Source organism: Pelophylax lessonae (genome assembly GCF_965119305.1).
Source record: "Pelophylax lessonae genome assembly, chromosome: 3".
NCBI classification, from domain to species: Eukaryota; Metazoa; Chordata; class Amphibia; order Anura; family Ranidae; genus Pelophylax; species Pelophylax lessonae.
Genome location: NC_138770.1, coordinates 589,460,572 through 589,476,949, shown reverse-complemented (window position 1 = coordinate 589,476,949; position 16,378 = coordinate 589,460,572). Strand labels below are relative to the sequence as shown.

The window sequence follows — 16,378 nt, the reverse complement described above, 5'->3', positions numbered from 1 at the left end:
CCATCTTAGCCTCTGTGTATTAAGGCACTAGCCATTTGATGGCTTGAGAGTTTGGTTTAACACACAAGCCACTGTGACACTTATCATTCATGCTGTGCCTTGAATGTAACGGTTTTGGAAACAGTTGAATCAGTAGGTTTAGTTCCACTTTAAGATTGTTGACATACATGTTTTTAGGTGTTTTTAGCTGCTTACATTGAGCTTAGCTTTCGTAAAGAACCGGAGCATACCCTATATCTGGCAAAGCTTAGGGTGGCCTGAGATAGGGTAATCTTTCACCATGAAAGGCAGGCGGGGAAAGATATGTGGATCTTTGTTCATACAGTGCTGTGAAAAAGTATTTGACACGTTACAAATTTTTTTTTTTTTTTTTTTACGCATCCTCCCCCCCCCCCCCCTTTTTTTTTTTTTTGCTAAATCATGAATGAACTGTGATTAACCACATTTTTTTGGAAAGGTGAGTTATTTCACTTGCTACACCCAGGCCTGATTACTGCCAGACCTGTTGAATCCAGAAATCACTTAAATAGAAGCTGTCTGACTAAGTGAAGCCCACTAAAAATCTCAAATATAGATTATAATATCTATATTTACACATACACACACACATATATATATATATATATATATCACATATACACACACACATACACATGCATACATATACACACACACACAAATATACAGCATATATATTTACACGTAAACACTGGGTGTGTGTGTATATATATATATATATATATATATATATATATATATATATATATATATATATATACACACATATACATATACACACACACACACTATCTCACAAAAGTGAGTACATCCCTCACATGTTTGTAAATATATTATATATTTTCATGTGACAACACTGAAGAAGTGACACTGCTACAATGTAAAGTAGTGAGTGTACAGCTTGTATACCAGTATAAATTTGCTGTCCCCCTCAAAATAACTCAACACACAGCCTTTAATGTCTAAACCGCTGGCAAAAAAAGGGGACAGAAAATTTACACTGTTATACAAGCTGTACACTCACTACTTTACATTGTAGCAAAGTGTAATTTCTTCAGTGCTGTCACATATAAAGATATAATAACATATTTACAAAAATGTGAGGGGTGCACTCACTTTTGTGAGATACTGTATACACACACCTCAAAAAAATTCAAGGATCACATTGAAAACACATTAGATCTAAATGGGGACAAATATCATGCTGTGTATCTATACTGATAGGGACTTTGTAATGTGTTAGGAAGGAAAAGATGCCACATCTTTTGATGGAAATAAAATGATCAACCTACAGAAGGCTGAATTCAAAGACATGCCGAAAATCAAAGTGAAAAAATGATGCAGCAGGCTAGTCCATTTTGCTGAAATTTCATTGCTGCAACTCAAAATGGTACTCAGTAGTTTGTATGACCCCAACGTGCTTGTATGCATGCCTGACAACGTCAGGGCATGCTCCTAATGAGACTACGGATGGTGTCCTGGGGTATTTCCTCCCAGACCTGGACCAGGGCATCACTGAGCTCCTGAACAGACTAAGGTGCAACCTTGCGGCGTCAGTTGGACCGAAACATAATGTCCCAGAGGCGTTCTATTTGATTTAGGTTGGGCGAGTGTGAGGGCCATTTAATGATATCAATTCCTTTATCCTCCAGGAACTGGCTGCATACTCCCGCCACATGAGACCGGCATTAGCGCGCACCAGGAGGAACCTAGGACTCACTGCACCAGTGTAGGGTCTAACAATGGGTCCAAGGATTTCATCCCAATACCTAATGGCAGTCAGGGTGCCATTGTCTAGCCTGTCGAGGTCTGTGCGTCCCTCCATGGATAGGCCTCTCCAGACCATCACTGATCCACCACCAAACTGGTCATGCTGAACGATGTTACAGGCAGCATAATGTTCTCCGAGGCCTCTCCAGACCCTTTCATGTCTGTCACGTGTGGTCAGGGTGAACCTGCTCTCATCCGAGAAAAGCACAGGGTGCCAGTGGCAGACCTGCCAATACTGGTGTTCAATGGCAAATGCCAATCGTGCTCCACGGTATCATGCAGTGAGCACAGAGCCCACTAGAGGACGTTGGCCCCTCAGGCCACTCTCATAAAGTCAGTTTTTGATTGTTTGGTCACACATTTACACCACTGGCCTGCTGGAGGTCATTTTGCAGTGCTCATACTGTTCCTCCTCGCACAAAGGAGCAGATACCGGTCCTGCTGATGGGTTAAAAACCTTCTACAGCCCTGTCCAGCTCTCCTAGTGTAACTGCCTGTCTCCTGGAATCTCCACCATGCTCTTGAGACTGTGCTGGGAGACACAGCAAACCTTCTGGCAATGGCACTTATTGATGTGCCACCCTGGAGGAGTTGGACTGCCTGTGCAACCTATATAGGGTCCAGGTTTCCCCTCATTCTACCTGTAGTGACACTGACCCTAGTCAAATACAAAACTAGTGAAAAAAACTGTTAGAAAAGATAAGTAGGGAAAAAAAATGTCAGTGGCCCCCACCTGGAAAACCACTCCTGTTTGGGAGGTCATCATATTGTTGCCCATCTAGTGCACATGTTGTTCATTTCATTAACACCAAAGCAGCTGAAACTGATTAACAACCCCCCTCTGCTACTTAACTTACCACATCAAAATCCCAGGAGTTTACCTGACTTGATGCTATACTCTGAGCAGCATATATATATATATATATATATATATATATATATATATATATATATATATATATATATATATATATATATACATACATATACATATACACACACACACACATATATATACATATATATATATACAAATACACACACAGAAATCCTTCAGGATTTGAAGGCTGGTTATGTGGAAGAATGGGCCAAAATCATACCTGAGCAATGCATGTGACTAGTTTCTCCATACAAGTGGCAACGTCGTCAAGCTGTCATTACCAACAAAGGATTTTGTACGAAGTATTAAATACATTTCAGTTCGGGTGTTTAATAATTTTTCCCTGTGTCATTCCATTTTATTACACAATTTCTGAACTTATTTGGTTTTGGTTTCTTTGAATGTATGGATTGCATGGGTTGTTACTGACATGTGGTGAAATTGTCATGTCAATAGCACCTTTAGAAATAGAATTACCTGGAAAAGTGGTGACGTGTTCAATACTTATTTTACCTGTTGTGTGTATGTGTATGTATATGTATTATATATATATATATATATATATATATATATATATATATATATATATATATATATATATATATATATATATATATATATATATATATATATACACATACACACATACATATATATTACACACACACACATGGAGTGGATATAAAAAGTCTACACACCCTTGTTAAAATGTCAAGTTTCTGTGACGTAAAAAAATTAGACAAAGATAAATAATTTCAGAACTTTTTTTTCCATCTTTAATGTGACCTATTTACTGTGCAACTCAATTGAAAAACAAACTTAGATCTTTTAGGGGGGAAGAAAAAATAAAGTAATGTTGTTGCATAAGTGTGCACACCCTCTTATAAATGGGGATGTAGCTGTGTTCAGAATTAAGCAATCACATTCAAACTCATGTTAAATTGGAGTCAGTACACACCTGCCATCATTTAAAGTGCCTGATTAACCCCAAATAAAAGTTCTGTTCTAGTAGGTCTTTCCTAACATTTTCTTAGTTGTATCCTACAGCATAAGCCATGGTCTGCATAGAGCTTCCAAAGCATCAGAGGGATCTCATTGTTAAAAGATATCAGTCAGGAGAAGGGTACGAAAGAATTTCCAAGGCATGTGATATACTATGGCAGCGTTTTTCAACCTGTGTGCCGTGAAGAGTCCCCAGGTGTGCCATGGCAAAATTACCCCATCTGATCTACAAACTGTGTTGGCCACTCAGTTAAGCCTTGTTGTTACAGCGGTTCTGGTCCGCTGTCTAAAGCTCACTTCCCGCTGCCACAGGCATTTGGAAAGCTGTGCGGACCGTCCGATCGCATCTTGCCAATCGATGAGGTCATCGGTTGCTAGGGGCGGGTCAAGCGTATGCACAACTTTCTGGGATGTGCGAGACGCAGGTCCCAGGAGACGCTGGCTGGCGCGCTTTTCCCCGAGGGGAGGTGAAGCAGAGCATGAGGAGAGGAGGAAGAACAGGGAAGAGGCTTTTCAGTGGCTGCATATGAGCTCCTCTGAGCTCCATGAGGTACAGCAATTGTACCTGTAATTTACCTGCATGTTTTTGTTTTAGGTATAATTGCAGGCATGGTGATTGTTTTTTTTTTAATGCAATATAAATATACATAAGATATGTTGGTTATTATTATTATTATTATTGGTAATAGTAACTATATTTCTCTAATGGTAACTGCACTTTTTTTTATTTTGTCTTCCGCTTGCACATTGCTCTGCTGCAGTTTGGCCACAGTGCAATTGTAGTGCAGGGTACCCGCGGTTTTCATGTGCATTACCTGCAGTTTCCTATAGACTTCTATTATGTCCCTCGTTTTTGGTGTGCTTTCAGAAAATGTAGGACATAATAGAAGTTGATGAGAAACGGCAGGTAACGCACATGAAAAGTGCAGGTACCCTGCGCTACACCTGCACTGCAGCGAGTCATAGTTAAATATACGTTCTGGCTCTGAAATGGTTTATCGGGGTTATGGCTGAAGATATCAGCCATAACCTCAGTATTGTTTTTTACAGCCCACGGCTGGCTTTCTAATGAAAGGGTTCCAAGCAGCACATGAGCCACTGGAATGCTTTCAGAAGCAGCGGGAGGGGATGTACCTCCCTCCCACCGGCTCACCCGAGAAGCAATCCAATAGTGCAGCCGGCTAGTCCCAGGGGGCGATGAAAGAGTATATCCTCTTTAATAGCCTCTATGGCCTTGGAGGGCCAGAGCGACGTCATGTTGTTCCGTCCAGTCCAGGCTGCATTTTTGGTTGGTGTGCCTTGAGATTCTTCCAGATTTTAAAGTGTGCCTTGGGTGAAAAAAGGTTGAAAAACACTGTACTATGGAACACAGTGAAGACAGTCATCATCAAGTGGAGAAATATTGCACAACAGTGACATTACAAAGAACTGGACATTCCTCCAATGTTGATGACAAGATGAGAAGAAAACTGGTCAGGAAGTCTGCCAAGAGGCCTTCAGAAACAATACATGTTCAGAAACAATATTGTTTGGTACATGTGACAACAATCTCCCTATTCTTCATATATCTGGGCTATGGGGTAGAGTGGCAAGATGGAAGCCGTTTATTATGAAGAAAACATTCAAGCCTTGCTAAATTTTGCAAAAACATCTTTAGTCTCCCAAAAGCATGTGGGAAAACGTGTTATGGTCTCATGAAATCAAGGTTGAATTTTTTGGCCATAATTCCAAAAGATATGTTTGGCGCAAAAACAACACTGCACTAACCCCAAAAGAGCACCATACCATACCCACAGTGAAGCATGGTGGTGGCAGCATGGACCTTAGTCAAGGTAGAGGAAATTATGAACAGTTCCAAATGCCAGTCAACATTGGCACAAATCACCCAGGCTTCTCCTAGAAAGCCAAACCTGAAGAAGAACTTCCATCTTTTGACATGACAACAACCCAAAGCATACATCCAAATCAACAAAGGAATGGCTTTATCAGAAGATGAACGTTTTGGAAGAGGCCAAACCGGAATCCAATTGAAAATCAGTGGGGTGATCTGAAGAAGGCTGAGCACAGGAGATGCCCTCTCAATCGGACAGATGTAGAGTGTTTTTGCAAAGAAAAGTGAGCAAATGATGCCAAGTCAAGAGGTGCCATGCTGATAGACTCATACCAAAAAAGACTGAGTGCTGTAATAAAATCAAAAGGTGCTTCAACAAAGTATTGGTTTAAGGGTGTGCACACTTATTATGCAACCATATTATTTTGTTTTTTTATTTTTACTTCCCTCCAAGCAAACGAACAAACAAATTTAAATTGGTTGTTCAACTGAGTTGTACAGTTTAAAGGGCACATTAAAAGGTGGAAAAAAAGTTCTGAGATTATTTATCTTTGTCTCATATCTTTACATCATAGAAGCCTGACATTTTAAACAGGGGTGTGTAGACTTTTATATCTATTGTATATACATATACAAACACACACACACACACACATATATATATATATATATATACACATACATACATACATACATACATATATACATACACACACACACACACACAAACATATACACACATACACACACACATGTACATAGATATACACACACACACACACACACACATATATATCTGTGTGTAAAAAAAATTATATATACAGGGAGTGCAGAATTATTAGGCAAATGAGTATTTTTGAGGATTAATTTTATTATTGAACAACCATGTTCTCAATGAACCCAAAAAACTCATTAATATCAAAGTTGACTATTTTTGGAAGTAGTTTTTAGTTTTAGCTATTTTAGGGGGATATCTGTGTGTGCAGGTGACTATTACTGTGCATAATTATTAGGCAACTTAACAAAAATCAAATATACAGTACCTGTATACCCATTTAAATTATTTTTTTTTACCAGTGAAACCAATATAACATCTCAACATTCACAAATATACATTTCTGACATTCAAAAACAAAACAAAAACAAATCAGTGACCAATATAGCCACCTTTCTTTGCAAGGACACTCAAAAGCCTGCCATCCATGGATTCTGTCAGTGTTTTGATCTGTTCACCATCAACATTGCGTGCAGCAGCAACCACAGCCTCCCAGACACTGTTCAGAGAGGTGTACTGTTTTCCCTCCTTGTAAATCTCACATTTGATGATGGACCACAGGTTCTCAATGGGGTTCAGATCAGGTGAACAAGGAGGCCATGTCATTAGCTTTTCTTCTTTTATACCCTTTCTTGCCAGCCACGCTGTGGAGTACTTGGACGCGTGTGATGGAGCATTGTCCTGCATGAAAATCATGTTTTTCTTGAAGGATGCAGACTTCTTCCTGTACCACTGCTTGAAGAAGGTGTCTTCCAGAAACTGGCAGTAGGACTGGGAGTTGAGCTTGACTCCATCCTCAACCCGAAAAGGCCCCACAAGCTCATCTTTGATGATACCAGCCCAAACCAGTACTCCAACCAGCCCAAATCAGTACTCCACCTCCACCTTGCTGGCGTCTGAGTCGGACTGGAGCTCTCTGCCCTTTACCAATCCAGCCACGGGCCCATCCATCTGGCCCATCAAGACTCACTCTCATTTCATCAGTCCATACCAACCTTTGAAAAATCAGTCTTGAGATATTTCTTGGCCCAGTCTTGACGTTTCAGCTTGTGTGTCTTGTTCAGTGGTGGTCGTCTTTCAGCCTTTCTTACCTTGGCCATGTCTCTGAGTATTGCACACCTTGTGCTTTTGGGCACTCCAGTGATGTTGCAGCTCTGCAATATGGCCAAACTGGTGGCAAGTGGCATCTTGGCAGCTGCACGCTTGACTTTTCTCAGTTCATGGGCTGTTATTTTGCGCCTTGGTTTTTCCACACGCTTCTTGCAACCCTGTTGACTATTTTGAATGAAATGCTTGATTGTTCGATGATCACGCTTCAGAAGCTTAGCAATTTTAAGAGTGCTGCATCCCTCTGCAAGATATCTCACAATTTTTGACTTTTCTGAGCCTGTCAAGTCCTTCTTTTGACCCATTTTGCCCAAGGAAAGGAAGTTGCCTAATAATTATGCACACCTGATATAGGGTGTTGATGTCATTAGACCACACCCCTTCTCATTACAGAGATGCACATCACCTAATATGCTTAATTGGTAGTAGGCTTTCAAGCCTATACAGCTTGGAGTAAGACAACATGCATAAAGAGGATGATGTGGTCAAAATACTAATTTGCCTAATAATTCTGCAGTCCCTGTGTGTGTGTGTATATATATATATATATATATATATACACATACATACATACACACATACACACACTTCTAGCTTTGAAGAGAGAAAAGAAGGAGGTGGGGGATAGAGAGGGGAAGATCATGGTTCCTGATCATTAGTTTGCGAGCCGTGCTAGCAGTAAAAAAAAAAAAATAAGAAATGGAATACGAAGCAAACAAAGGATATTTGTCAGCAGACTAAGAAAGATAGAGATGCATATGTGATAAGGAGCCTAGGCTTTAACTGCTGGCTTGAAAAATACAAAGCAACATGATGTATTATATTTACCCAAAATAAATATTTAAGTCCTAACCATTAAAAATACATTATGCACAAATCCATTAGATGTCCCCTTTAAATTCAGTCTTCATTTGCCAACTTATAAAAGTGGATGCTGGCGAATAGGTCTGCTTTTGATGTATCTGTAGTAAACATTCCCTCCATGTTGTACTTTTGCTTGCTATAAACTGACAGAGCAGCTCGCCCCTTCCTCCGTACAGATCCCACTGGTCTGTATATGCCTGTCATTCACCCTGGTGCCTTTCTGAAGGGATGGGAATTACAATTGCAGAGTGTTGTGGATAGCGGTGTGTGGTCTCCACATATGTTTCCAACTGCATGCAACAAACCGTATCCCTTAGCTAATTTGCAAACAGATTTTTTTTTTTTTCCACCTCGTAGTAATTTATGGTCTATTTTTCTGGCTATAATCTGATTTCCAAAAGGCAAGGAGGTGAATTTAACCACCTCCTTCCCAAGCCTTTTCACACATTTCGCTCCTACATGTAAAATATATTATATATATATATATATATATATATATATATATATATATATATTTATTTTTTTAGCAGAGACCCTATAGAATAAAAATAAAATTGTGTGTGTTGCATTTTGTTATGTTAATGTTACATGGTATTTGCGCAGCGGTTTTTAAAACACAATTTTTTTTCAAAAACTAACAATTTCACGGACTTAAAAAAAAAAAAAAAACAGTAAGGTTAGCCAGATTTTTTTGTACAATGTAAAATATGATGTTACACCGAGTAAATAGATACCCAACATGTCACGCTTTAAAATTGCATTTGCACGTGGGATGGCAGCAAACTACGGTGCTTAAAATTCTACATAGGCGGCACTTTAAACGCCTTTACAGGTTACCAGTTTACAGTTGCACAGGAGGTCTGGTGCTAGAATTTTTGCTCTCGCTCGGACGTTCACAACAATACCTCATATGTGTGGTGCGATCACCATTTACATATGCGTGCGGGAGTAACGTATGCGTTTGCATTTGCGCGTAAACACGGTGGGATGAGAATGTCAGTTCCTTTCTCTCTGTACCAGGCAGCCATCGCCGCCTCCGGATGGGACCGGAGAGCTTGGGAAAGTCGGCGGTGGGAGGGGGTGGGATCCCCTTCTACCACCCACAGAAATGATCGAGTGGCTAATTAGATCACTTCTGCATTGTAGAGAATTGCTGGCTGCAAAAAACGATACCGGGATGATGCTTGTAGGTGCAGACATTATCCAGGTATTATTATTGTACCCCAAGGACGTACAGATACGCCCATTTGGGGGAAGTGGTTAAAGAGGAAATGAACTCTGGAAGCGGTGCACAAAAAGAGGCAGGAAGAGTGCAAAGGATTATTCACCCGTATTACTTGTGGTCTTCCTGCAGCTAATATTGTCTTCATTTCTGATTTACTATGCCATGTTCTGCACTGTGACCCTATGTGGAGGTGGCCATTTTGGTAAAGGCAGGGTTTTGCTTCCTTATGTCAGAGCCTCCAGCAAGGAGAACAGTAAGCAGCACAGCCATGTCATGATTATATCTTACTCCAAATCTCCTGAGACTAGCTGTGAGAGGCAGCAATGCCACAAATCTCACATACAGCGGATATACAGCTATAAGGAATGCCTAGGCACACATATACCAGGAAGTGCACTACTCATTTTGTAGACAAGAGGTGTGACATTTATGGAATTTCTTAGGCACAATCAACACTTCTAGATATTGTCCATAACTACAAGTAAATTTTTTTGAGTTTGGTTTGACCTATTCGACTGATTACTTTGATGGTTAGAATTTTTGTTTCCTATTTTACAGATCTAAAATTGAACTCCATTTAAATACAAAGAAGACATTTTTAATCCATTAATTATAAATCATTAAACATATTTTTAAAGTAGAACTATTGGCAATTTATAGGGATATAACCCTTCAGATTTTTTTTTTTTTTTTTTTTTGCCATCTGTGTCTAATTGGGGATAATTTCCTTCACCGAACAGTGCATGCCTCTGATTTGACATAGCACAATTCACCAACTCCTTCGGGAAATCAACTTTTGTGGAGCCGGATGGTGCCAACAGGGTTACCGAAGGTGCGAATTTTTAAATTCGAGCCGTGTATGGCAGCATTATCTGAAGAATGGTGTCACTTTCTATGGGATAGAGCAATTATATACTGAAGCTTGGATGGCAATGACAGAAAAAAGGATTAACCACAAAGAAAAGGCTAAGATTCTACACCGATACATGGAAGAGATTTACTAAAACTCGTGCACAGAGAACCAGGTGCAGCTGTGCATAGTAACCAATCAACTTCTAACTTCAGCTTGTTCAGTTAAAGTGGAACTATATGCAAATTTTTTTTTAATTTTGGATAAAGCAAGGGAGGGTTATAACTAGGGATAGACCGATTATCGGCAAGGCCAATATATCGGGGGCTGATATGCACTTTCCCCGATATATCACTATCGGCCCCAGAACTGGTCGATATTGCCGATATTTGTGCAACGTCATTCTGCCATCTTAGGCCGCCTCCCTTGCCTTGGACAGCCTCATCTGGGGTTGGGACTAGTCTCGCGGGAGTGTATCATAGCCATACACCCACCCACAGCAGACAGGTGCCAGCCAGGCACCCACATCCACAGGCCCTGTACCAGCCAGCTAGCCACAGGCACTGTATCAGCCAGCTAGCCACAGGCACAGTATTAGCCAGCCAGCAACCCACAGGCCCTGTACCAGCCAGCCACCCACAGGCCCTGTACCAGCCAGCCACAGGCACTGTACCTGCCAGCCACAGGCACTGTACCAGCCAGCCAGCCACAGGCACTGTACCAGAGAGCCAGCCAGCCAGCCACCCACCCACAGGCCCTGTACCTGCCAGCCACAGGCACTGTACCAGCCAGCCAAAAAAAAAAAAAGAAGGACACTGGTCCATCTAGCTCAAAAAAAAAAAAAAAGACACACGCACACGCCCAATAAATAAAAACCCCAATAAAAGTATGATCCAACATGCTAAAGTGGGGGAAAAAATCCCTTCCCAATTCCCAGAGAGGCAAACGGATATTTCCTGGATCAACAACCCCTGTCTTTATTACCTTTAAATAGGAATATACACTTGTATTTTGTGCATTTACAAATGCATCTAGGCCTTTTTTAAAGCTGCCCTTTAATTGTCCAACTTTGTCTGAAGCTTTTTCTTTAAATATTTTCAGCATCTTTAAATAGAGAAATACAGAGTGGCACAGTACAGCTAAGCATAAAAAGCAGTGATTAAAAATAGAGGAGTACTAAAATCTTACTGGCAATCATTATAGTTTTAGCGTTTCCTCCCAGGCTATCTTTTAACAGCCAAGTCAGAACAGAATCCCGGTAAGGCACGAACACTTGCTTTTTCTTTGCAAGATGGTTGGTTGCGTCCTGAGATAAATCAGCTGAGAACAAAGAGGAAAAAGGAGAAAATCATTTGAAGGAATAGGCATCACTTTTCCCCCTGGGATATTCTCTGCATTTTTACAGTCATAAAGTCGACAACATAATTTTAACTTTTAAATGGACCACAGCAAGGTACAGTATATTATATGTCAAAGCTACAAAACACTGAGCGAAACAAAAACAGTGAAATGGAACTGCGGGAAGTCATGTCAGCTTGAAAGTGGACCTGTCGAGGTCTGCAAGGTTGACTATCCAATTGTACACCCTCCCCCACCCCACCCACCCCCACAGCTCTAAAGCTATACATTGTACACTATATTGTCAAAAGTATTGGGACGTCTGCCTTTAAACCCACATGAACTTTAATGGCATCTCATTCTTAGTCCGTAGGGTTCATTACTGAGTTGGCCCACCCTTTGTAGCAATAACAGCTTCAACTCTTCTGGGAAGGCTGTCCACATCAGTGCCTGACCTCACCAATGTGCTTCTGGAAGAATGGTCAAACATCCCCATAGACACACTCCTAAACCTTGTGGACAGCCTTCCCAGAAGAGTTGAAGCTGTTATAGCTGCATAGGGTGGGCCAACTCAGTAATGAACCCTACGGACTAAGAATGAGATGCCATTAAAGTTCATGTGCATGTAAAGCCAGGTGAGCCAGGTGTTCCAATACTTTTGACAATATAGTGTATATGTTTGCATAACACTGACCTGTCCTGCATAGCCTACTGTTATGGGCTCCTTCAGTCAGTACATCATCTAACAAAGGCAGGCCATACATGGTGCAAATTTCTTCCCTACAACCATGGGTTGAAGGAGAGAAATGTGCTTGATTCCCCCATAAACACAGACAGTGTTGATGTGAGAATCCCTCCTGCCAAAAGCAATTGTCTGTCCGGGGGGGGGGGCAGGGAAAGCCGTCCCTGTTAGGAGAAGACAGTGATTTTTGCTAGCAGCTATCTCAGCCACTAGCGATCATCCCAAGAGAATCCGGCAGGCTGGTTGCACCCAAGTTGATCGATCGATTAACTTGGTATATTCAGCCTGCCCATTAACAGTTCGAATCTCGGCCGGTTTCTGCTGAACCGGCCATGATTCAAACCGTGTATGGCTGGCCTATAGCTTAAACAGTGGTCATGTGGTCTCAATTGAAGGAAGGAACAAAAACAAAAAATGCCAAACCACTACCAAGGAGGATCCATTAATAACACCAATTTATCAAACTATCTAAACACCTACTTATCAAAATATAATAACTTACAGCCATAAATTTAAAAACATATTGTATGCTCTCATTGACACGGACAGAAAAAAAATGCTGCGTTTAGATGTTCATGCATCTAAAATACGCAGCACTATAGTATCCAAGGAGTCAATACCTGCGTTTAGTGCGCTGCGTTTAGTTGTGAACATAAAAAGTAGAAAACAGCTGCAGAATTTACACACGTAGTTCTGCAGATTTTACTCACGTACATGCACAAATGCGTATGAATGCGCATAAACGCAAGTACTTTAGTAATTTACAAAGGATTCTGTAAAGGAGGGGGGGGGCAGCAGGGTCTGGGGCTGTGCATGCTAACCATGTTTCATGTTACACCCTAAATATAGATGTAGCACAAAACATGATAAAAAATGAGGCTGTACCTTTAAGAATTTAAAACATAGCAGCATACCTAAGGCAGAAATGACATTTCCCAGAGTTACAAGAGATTTATTAATGTTTCCTCCTTCTTTAAGTCGCACGCCGGTTGCGCCAGTAGCATCGGCTCTCTCACTTCCAGCCAGATCCACTAAATTAATCTTGCTTACCGTCTCACAAGGCATTTCAGCATCAAATTTAGCCTGGTGGAAAGCAACAAATTAGACAAATTAAAATAACTGGTTGGCATAAAACTGCCGTTGCGGAAAAGTGACACAAAGTGGTAAATTACAAGACAATAACTTTAGTTTGAGGGGAACTTCACTTGATTAAATTAACATATCCTGCAGGCTCTGCTAACTGTCACATGTGCAAAACATAACTTAAACTGTGCCTATAATTAGAGAATAAATTGTGGGCTGCAAAGGGAAAAGGGTAGGAATCATAAGTGCTGCTGCTATCCCCTCTAGTAGAGTTCCAGCTAAATCCTAACTAGTCTTAAAAATGCTCCCTCTTCCCTCCTAACACCTATGCTGACTAACCTGTGTAAAAAAAACGTATATACTTATCTATTTTCAGCCTGCTTCAGTTCAGTCATGTGACCACGTGCTGATCCCCTGTGTCAGCAAGCAGCGGCTGCAGGGGAGAGGAGGGAGCCTTGAAACGACCGCACCACGGGCAGGGTCACCATCGGGGGGTAAAGCCCATATACATGTAGGGGGCCCGGGCGTCCCGAAGGGGCCCCAAACAGGTTAGGGTCGCCACCTGTACTCGCAATGCCATTCAATTGTAAGCTCTGTAGTTCCCTTGCATACTGGCACTATCCTGCCCCTCACACACAGCTGTATTCCCTGCCCTCCCATGTTCTCCAGTTGTTCACCCCTGGACAGGAGGGGTGGCATTTACTAGAACCGTTCCCATTTTCCTGGGATGGAGGAGATGGGACTGGAGGAGGACGACATGGTAGGCGGGCTGGGGAATGTTGGTGATCAGGCCAAGTGAGGGGGGGGGGGGGTAGTTATTCTAAAATAATAGTTGTTTGTTTGTCTGTGTCCATATGGAAAGTGAATCTAATGGGAGTGATTTTATAATTATCAATCAGCTGCATATGAGGAAAATGGCAGGTTTTGTATCCCTTTAGATGTAATTTTCTATTGGGAGTATCTCACCAAAAATGACATTTTTGTTGCAGGGGATGCCAGAAATCTGACTTTATCTTTGTGCAGACTTCTGGGAAAATCAGTGAGCCAATCACACAAGCAGGAAATTATGTTTCTGGGGAGCGCTCAGTACACATTCTGTGTACAGAACGCCTCCAGGTTGCCATATTGTATTGCATTTCACAGAAAAAACAGCGCTGCAGATTGAAAATTAAAGGTCATTTTTAATAACATTAAATTACAATATGACTTGTGTCACAATTGTATACACTATATTTATTTTTTTATTAAGACCACTTTAAGACCAGGCTTTTTCTGGCACTGTTTACAAGTTGAAATTAATATTTTTTGCTAGAAAATAACTTATAACCCCCAAACATTATACTTTTTTTTTTTTTTTTTTTTATCAGGGAACAAAAAGGCGACCGTTGCAATTTTTTATGTCACATGGTATTTGCACACCAGTTTTGCAAATGCATTTTTTTAAATTGAAATACACTTTAATGAATTAATTTAAAAAAAAAAATAAAAAGAAAAAGAAAAGAGCACAATATATACCCCCGTTTATTTGTACAATGTAAAAGATAATGTTACAACGAGTAAATAGATCTTTAACAGGTCACCCTTTAAAATTGCACACGCTCATGAAATGGCAACAAACTACGGTAACTAAAAATATCCATAGGCGATGCTTTAAACGCTTTTGGCTTTTTATTTATTTATTTATTTTTTTACACTGTCCCTTTATTTTTTTTTATTTTTTTGATCACTGTTATTCCTATTACAAGGAATGTAAACATCCCTTGTAATAGTAATAAGGATGGCAGGTCCTCTCGATGGAGAGATTTGGAGTCAATAAGATCCCAAATTTCTCCTTTACCTTTAAAAGCAAAAGATAAAAAAAAAACAATCTTTTGCTAAAAAAAAAAAAGGAATGTTTACTTCCAGCCTGAACCGGAAGTGGCGTCAGGATGTCATCTTTGTCCTCCACGGCCATAGAATCGATCAAAGAGCATCTACTCTTTGATCGCCTCTGGGACTAGCCGGCAGCACCCTCGGATAGTTTCTCAGACGAGCCGGAGGAAACGGTAAGCCCAAAAAAAACACAATATCTGGTTAATGGCTGATATCTTCTCTCCCCCCGGCAATGTGCTGCTTTCCGACCCTCCCATCCCTCCTCTGCGGGCGGCTGCTGGATGACTTTGTTCTGCAGTGAGTAGACTGTCTGTCAGTGACTGGCTGCTGCTGCAGAACATCTTGTGGGGGGCATCTGGGTGTTGTAGTGCAGGGCAGTGATTGCCCCTCACTGCCTCTCCACCCCAACAATAAACCAATAAACCCTGTCCCTGCCTCTCCACCCCCAACAATTACCCCTCTGCCTAAACCTTCCCCCCGCCCCCCCCCCCCCCCAACAATAGCCCTTCTTCCTGCCTCTCTACCCCTAACAATAACCCCTCTCCCTGCCTCCCCAACAAAAACTCCTCTCCCTTCCCCCCACCCCCAAACAATAACCCTCCCTGCCTCTCCCCCTCCACCCCCAACAATAACCCCTCTCCCTGCCTACCCCCCTCTAACAAAAACCCCCTTCCTGCCTCTCCACCCCCAACAATAACCCCCTTCCCCTGCTTCTCCACCCTGAACAATAACCCTAGACCCACTTTTCCACCCTCAACAATAACCCCCCCCTCCCTCCCCGCTTCTCCACCCTCAACAATAAGCCCGTTCCTGCTCTCCGCTCTCAGCAATAAACCCCCTCCATGCTTCTCTACCCTCAACAATAACCCCCCTTCCTGCTTCTCCACCTTCAAAAATAGCCCCCCCCCCCTCACTGCTTCTCCACCGCCAACAAAAACCCCATCCCCACTTTTCTACCCTCAACAATAACCCCCCTCCCTGCTTCACCGCCCTCAACAATAACCCCCTCCTGACTCTGCAC

The 16,378-nt window shown here is 41.5% G+C and overlaps 1 protein-coding gene across 4 annotated transcripts in view; it reads right to left on the bottom strand.

Annotated features, from left to right (window-relative positions):
- The window catches only part of KIF16B (kinesin family member 16B), a 613,875-nt gene that overhangs the window by 494,222 nt on the left and 103,275 nt on the right, over window positions 1-16,378 (bottom strand). For all 4 annotated transcript variants that reach the window (XM_082252310.1, XM_082252311.1, XM_082252312.1 and 1 more), the window contains exons 8-9: window positions 13,317-13,485; window positions 11,511-11,642 (exon numbers count right to left, since the gene is read on the bottom strand). In XM_082252310.1, the coding sequence (XP_082108436.1) occupies window positions 11,511-11,642; window positions 13,317-13,485 (301 nt within the window). The remainder of the gene's footprint in view (window positions 1-11,510; window positions 11,643-13,316; window positions 13,486-16,378) is intronic.